This window comes from Lissotriton vulgaris, chromosome 6 (genome assembly GCF_964263255.1).
Source record: "Lissotriton vulgaris chromosome 6, aLisVul1.2, whole genome shotgun sequence".
In the NCBI taxonomy this organism is placed as follows: Eukaryota; Metazoa; Chordata; class Amphibia; order Caudata; family Salamandridae; genus Lissotriton; species Lissotriton vulgaris.
Window position 1 is genome coordinate 1,883,091,806 of NC_141694.1, and position 7,043 is coordinate 1,883,098,848.

Below are 7,043 nucleotides of genomic sequence, written 5' to 3' on the forward strand. Positions count from 1 at the left end.
CGTGCCAAGGAGAGGGTGGCCGAGAGGCTGGGCGAGACCCTGGCCACAGGAGGGGGAGACCCTACAGTCCCTCCCAACACCCTCATGGAGGACCGCGTCGAGGATACATTGGAGCCCGAGGCGTGCATTGCTGTCACCAGATTGGTCTCATCCCGCCCCACCCAAGAGAGCCAAGGTAAGTGGCATGCGACTGCGACCCTGTCCCCTATCAATGTCCATGACCCTATAGCCTCCCATAATGTTCCGAACTCATGCCATCCGTGCACATTAGGTAATGCCCTAAAGCATTGTGGGACATGTAGTCTGCCCACAATGCAGCCAGACAGGTCCCAAAGTACGCAATGCCACAGCCAGTCAGGGAATGTCATCCAGCATGCATGTAGCAACTGCACGTGTGACAGATACATGCAACTAATGAACGTCCACTTCCCCTCACAGGTGGCGCAGACAGCAGCGACAGTGACAGGCTGCTCATGGATGAGCAACCAGAGGATGCCGAGGAGGTGCCGCCACCAGCACATCCTGCACCAACAGGTGCAGCACCTACCCCTGCAGCCAGGCCCACAGCATCTGCGCCTCCACCATCAGGCACAGCACCTACCCCTGCAGCCAGGCCCACAGCACCTGCGCCTCCACCATCAGGCGCAGCACCTACCCCTCCAGCCAGGCCCACAGCATCTGCGCCTCCACCATCAGGCGCAGCACCTCTGCCTACCTCAACTCCACCAGCACCTGGAGCCTCCACATCTGGTCCAGCGACTGCGGTGACACAGCGCCCACCCACTGTGGCAAGCCAGCAGAGCAGGCATGGCAGGGCTCACCTGCAGAACAATGCACGCAGCGGCAGGAGGGGGATGGATGTGCGCTTGCCGAGCATGAGCATTGAGCATAGGATGCTACGCATTCACCAGCTGCAGGCACGCCGGCAAGGGGCCATACAAATGCAGCTACATAACATTGGGCGCAATGTGGCAAATGTGGCAGAGAGGATGGACCGCATGACGGCAGCCATGGAGACCAACACTGCTGCGCTAATATCGCAGCGCAACACCGCCCGCCGCCGCCACCGGCAGCTACTGACGCGGCTGTCCGCATACACCAGATCCAACTACGTGATAGGGAATACGACATCCCAGCTCTCGCGACGGTCCCTGGCGCAGCAGCAGCAGTTAATCCAATGCTGTGAGGATGTGGCCAGAGTGTTAGAGCACGTCACCACTGCCGTACTGGCACTTCATCCTACTCTACCAGGCAATGTCGGGGGGGGGGACGATACCAGCGAGGGCACCTCCAGTGTGAGGAGCCTGTCTGCCTCACAGGTTGCGGTGTTACGACGTAGCACCAGGCCCACTGCAGGGTCACGTGCGGTGGCAGAGGAGGAGCCGGAGAGGCGCTTGGGTGCTGTGCGCCGGAGGCGCACCTGAGTTACATGTACTTTTACAGGGACATGCTGACACTACAAGCCTGCCCTGTGTTTTGGACGCAGCAGTATGGGGCAATACTGATTGCATAGGAAGGATGGCAACTTAACACTGTTATTGTGAATCCAACAATAATATTTATACTTGCATCATACATTGGCGTCCTGTCATTATTTCCATTTGCATGCAATTGTGATTTGTTGAGTGAGGGGAGTGGGTGCACTAGGAACTGTTCATTGTGATGTGGTTGCGGCGTCTGTGGCCTTTAGCTGGGTTCTCCCCGCGTGCATGGTGCACATGTGCAGGTGGCCGGTCGTCCCCTTCCGACTAACTACCAGAGATGTCTACAGGTATCCGGCGCTTAGTAGCAATGTTGTGTAGTATTGCACACACAGCCACAATGCGGCAGCACACATCAGGACTGTAGTACATGGCCCCACCTGTCTTGTGAAGTATGCGGAATCTGCTCTTCAGTAGCCCAAAAGTCCTCTCAATGAAATTCCTTGTGCGTATGTGTGCTACGTTGTAACACCGTTGCTGTGGTGTAGTAGGGTTGAGGTATGGGGTGAGGAGGTATTCACACAGGGCGTAGCCACTGTCACCTGAATGAGAGGAGCAGAGGGTGAGTGCCTGTGCAGCGCAGCTACTTCATCGCAGTGTGACATTGTGGGCAAAGTGTACTTACCAAGAAGGGTGTCCTTCCCTGAAGTCTCCCCTGGCCAGTCGTGTGTTCAGGCCGCTGTGCCGGAATATGAATGAGTCATGTGTACTCCCCGGGTACTGTGCCACTATGTCCGTGATGTATGTCTTAGCATTGCAGACCATCTGGATGTTGAGGGAGTGGTAGGACTTGCGATTGCGGTACATGTACTCCGTTGCATCTGGTGGGCAGATGTGGATGTGGGTACAGTCAATGCATCCTATCACGTGTGGGAAATGGGCGACATTGTAGAATTGAAGCTTGGTCTCATCCAAATCTTGTTGGCTGGTTGGAAATTTGATGTGGCGGTGTAGCTGGGTCAGCATTGCGTCAAGGAAACTCCCTAGGCAGCGGGACATGGTGGGCTGGGAGATCCCCCCAGCAGCCGCAACTATCCCCTGGAAGCTCCCGGAGGCCAGGAGGTGCAGGCTGCACAATACCTGGACATGTGTTGGCACAGCATTGGTCCGCCTTGTTGGGTGCTGCATCAGGGGGTCAAGGTCCTGAATTAGCTTGATGATCATTGCCCCATTCAGGGGTACTTTGCGTATATTTGCTCTCTGGTTTGGCCCAGCAGGTTGACCCGCTGGCGGAATATCCTGTCCTGGATTAGGCGTCTCCTCCGTGCTGCTCGCTGTAGCCTTCGCCGCCTGACCACCATGTACAATCCTGGCATTGTGACACTCCTTCTGCTGATGCTGCTTCTCCTTAAGTGTGTTTGGTCAGGCCAGCACCAGTTGCTGATTGGCCAACGGTTTTTCAAATTTTTTTTTTTACTATGGGTTTGATGGTTACCACCTGCTTTGGGTTGTCCTTAAATTGCGCCTCGCAAACTGCGATTTTGGGGTTTTTCGCTAATTGCGATTTTTCATGAATCCCGATTGCGATGATATTGCGATTTCGCTAATTTTTTTATCAGTTTCCGTGATTTCTCGCTATTTCTGAATCGCAAATGGTCTACTGCCGGGATTCTGCAAATCTTTTTGCGATTTCGCAATTCTGTGTTAGCGATTTCGCTTTTATTGTGGTGAATACCGATTAGGGAAATTGCGCCCGCAATAGCATTTTCGCAGCTATTGCAAGCGCAATTTTGCTTCATGAATCAGGCTGCAAATCCCTTGCCATCAAAGGAAGCATAAGAGAGAGTGAACTGTTGACCATTAGCTATTCCCCTTATGTTTTTGAACGGTTATTTTTTTATAATAAAACTAGTTATTATTCGTGACAAATTGAGGCACATCCAAACATATATTTGCTCTGGATTGGAGATTGGCTGAACTTGTAGTGAGGCAATTTCTCATTGTGGATAGACCGTCGTTGAGGTTGATGCATGTATATAAAGATCTAAAGTTCATTATCACTAAGAACATTTAAAAAAGTCTGAAGTAACGATGAAAAATACAAGGTAAGTGTGAGTGTAAGTGTGTGTTTCCTGCCGCTAAAACAGCGATAATTTTAACAAGGTTCTTGCAAATATGCCCCAATGAACTGGTGGGGAGAAAACGGGGGAGCAGAAGAAACCATAGAAGAGGGAAGGCTCAGGTGGATAAGAAAAGAGGAATAGTAATTTATTCAAGGTGGGTAAACTAATAAAGGGAATGATAATAATTACAACAAAGTAATTAGCAGATTTGACATATTCAGACCAATGGGGCAATGAATACATACATCAACAGCCTCTGAGGTCCATTCCGTAAGGGAACCAGTACCTAAAACTATGGATCTACCTGGAGGGTTTTCCTTTTGTGCTCTCAATTATTTAAGGTACAACATATATCAAAGGGACTTGTAGATGTGATGTTAAGGGAACAAAAGTCATCTTCTTGAAGCATACTGAGGTCTCTCCATCTTGTCAATAATAGTTTCAAATGAATCTCAGACTTCTTCAGATCTTCTTTAGTTGCTCTTGTATAACAATGGTCCTTGTAATTGTTTATAGGTTTCACAATGCTAATTTCCCTCATTTATAAATACTATTCCTTCCTCCTTATGGCTGCTCTGATTATTATATTACTGTGCTCATATAGTGATTTGATTGCTACTAAGTCGCCCATATTAGTGTTCATATTGTGTTGCAGGAACTTTACTAGATCAATGTCTCTCAAGTGGCTGAAACTGGCCTCCTATTTCCACAACAATTTCATCCATCATCCTGGCCTTACAGTTCCAGAGAAATCGGAGGCCTCTCTGGTACTTATCTATAAATCCAAGCTCCCTAGTTTCAAGTGTGACCCAATGTGTTCAGTGAATGTCCATGCACCTTGCTTGTCCCTGATACATGAAATCATTAACTGGAACTAGTCATTCAAAAAGTATAGCACTAATACATGGTAAACCTATAGAGTCTAGATTAGTTCTTAGCCAATTTCCAACACTAGTAGACCGAATATTTGACTGGTAACTTTAGACACCAGTTGGGTCAGTAACTCTTTTCCACTTAACTAGCGCTCAGTGCCCTCCTCCTTTCACCAGCCACTGGAGTGCATTTAACATGACTCTGGAACTTTGGTTTTGGACTTTTCAATTTGGTACCCTAAATTCCTGACTATGGTATGTATAGATATCCACTTTACATCTACATGTGGGGTGTTGAGTTGTTGAATACATATTTGTGTTTTGAAATGTTAATGGATGATTTGTAGAGATGTGGACCTAAGCCAATGGGATTTCCCCTCTTGTCCTCAAGGCCACTGAGAAACTAGGATAAGGAACAGATACAGTATAGTTTACTTGTTAGATTTGTAGCACTCTGCCTGTGACCTCTTTTCCACTGGCAATAGAAGAGACACAAAGCCATAGCAAATAGGTTTCTGCTTGTTTCAGAGAACAACACCTTGCTAAACCTTAACTACTAAATGCACCACACTTGCTGTTCAAAACAAGTGCATTACAACTTGAGGTTTCCTGAATACCAGTGGAACACGATGGCTATCCCTCGAGATTTTTAGCTGCTTGCGGACCATGAGAAAAGGCCTGACAGGAATATCACTTAATCTGAAGAAGAAGTTCATTAGTGGTGGTCCTATGGAATAGGCATCAATGGGTGAAGCTTGACTGCAAAAGGGCCGGTGTAAGGTTTTACCTGGACAGGATGAGATATGCTTAAACCATATATTGTGTGATCATGTCTTTTGTGAGGTTCAGATGAATATACTTTTTTCTTCTAGTAACTATTCCATTCTTTAGCGACAGTTATTCACTATAGTTTATTCACAATTTCTCTACAGGTAATTGGAAGACGGTTTGATGGAGAAGTGGAATGGAAGCTCAGTCACAGAGTTTGTGCTGCTGGGACTAACTTCAGACCCCAATTTGCAAACTGCCTTCTTTGTCGTATTCTTACTAATGTACACCATAGCTCTCATTGGAAATACTATGCTGATTACAGCCTGTATCACGCAGCCTAAGCTCCATACTCCAATGTACTTTTTCCTGGTCAACCTCTCTTTCTTGGATGTCTGCTACTCATCGGTGATTGTCCCTGACATGCTGGTCCAATTTTTTCTTGTAAGGAAAACAATGAGCTTTTCCCGGTGTGCAGCTCAAATGTTCTTCTCCTTTGTCCTGGGGATCACTCAATGTGTGCTTCTAGCAGTCATGGCTTACGATCGTTATGTAGCCATCTCTTTACCATTGCGTTATAACGTTATTATGAGCAAGTCTGTTTGTATAAATTTGTTGGTGTTCTGCTGGCTCAGCGGCTGTGTGGGGGGGATCCTTGACACTGTTTTCCCACTAACATTGTCTTTTTGTGGCCATAATGTTATTGACCATTACTTTTGTGAAGGTACAGCTATCGTAAAGTTGTCATGTGTAGATACCTTTATCACAGAGATGGTCCTGCTATCTGTCGGGACCTATGATTTGCTAATCCCAAGCTTCTTCATTGTTATCTCCTATATTTGCATCATCATCGCTATTCTGAAGATCCGCTCCTCAGCAGGAAGATACAAAGCCTTCTCCACTTGTGCCTCCCATCTGATTGTTGTCACCATGTTCTACAGCACCGCCATCTACATATATATGAAACCAACATCAAAAAAATCAGCTAATCTTGATAAAATAGTCTCTGTGTTTTACACCGTGACTCCTTCAATGTTGAACCCCATGATCTACAGTCTGAGAAACAATGATGTGAAGATGGCTCTGCTTCAAGTTACTCGAAGACGCTTTTTTTAATATGTGTGTTTTTTATTTGAGTTTTATTCAGCACATTCTCAACATTAAGTAAAGGTGTCAAAGCACTTTACATGTGAATAGACAATCTCACAACATCATTAGGTTTGCATAAGAGATGTTACATAAAAGACTAAGGGGTCTATTTACTAAGACTTAAAGCCTTTTTTGAGTCACAAAAGTGACACAAAATGATGCAAAATCTTTTTATAATAATTTACTTTCCAGCGCTAAATGTGCGTAGCACTTGAAAACACTTGAGAGCAGTGAAAAGCAGCGCATAGCGCAGCTTTGCTTTACTTAGCTCCAAGGGGGCATACCAAGGGTGGTGCATGGGCATTCCCATGCAACCACCCAAGGTTTCTGATGCTAAACCCTATTTAATTAAAAACGTAGGGTTTAGCATGAGAAAATAACACCCATTACAAATGGCCACTATGAAGGAAAAATGCTTTCATTTCTTCTTTATGTTTCGACTTTGTATGTGTGATGCACTGTACAGTTACAAAGCAATGCAAACCAACATTTTTACAATTGGATTGTTGGTTGATTAGGGTGTGAGCCCTGGTCAAACAACAGCCACAAACCCTTGTAGAGTGAACCATCAAGTCATGTGAGAACGGATCAAAGTCAAAATGTAAGACCTGCCATTATGGAGTGTGGTTCGGATGCAAAAAGTGGATTGGGTCTGGTCAGCACTTACCTTCGTACTTGGAAAGATTTGTGTAGAAAAATGTCTGAGGAGG

The 7,043-nt window shown here is 46.4% G+C and overlaps 1 protein-coding gene across 1 annotated transcript; it reads left to right on the forward strand.

Moving 5' to 3' along the window:
* The first annotated feature begins 5,367 nt into the window (after nt 1-5,367).
* Nucleotides 5,368-6,300, forward strand: LOC147709766 (olfactory receptor 13C2-like). The gene has a single exon (XM_086925555.1). The coding sequence runs from the start codon at nt 5,368-5,370 to the stop codon at nt 6,298-6,300; it is 933 nt and encodes a 310-aa protein (XP_086781681.1).
* Nucleotides 6,301-7,043: the final 743 nt, after the last annotated feature.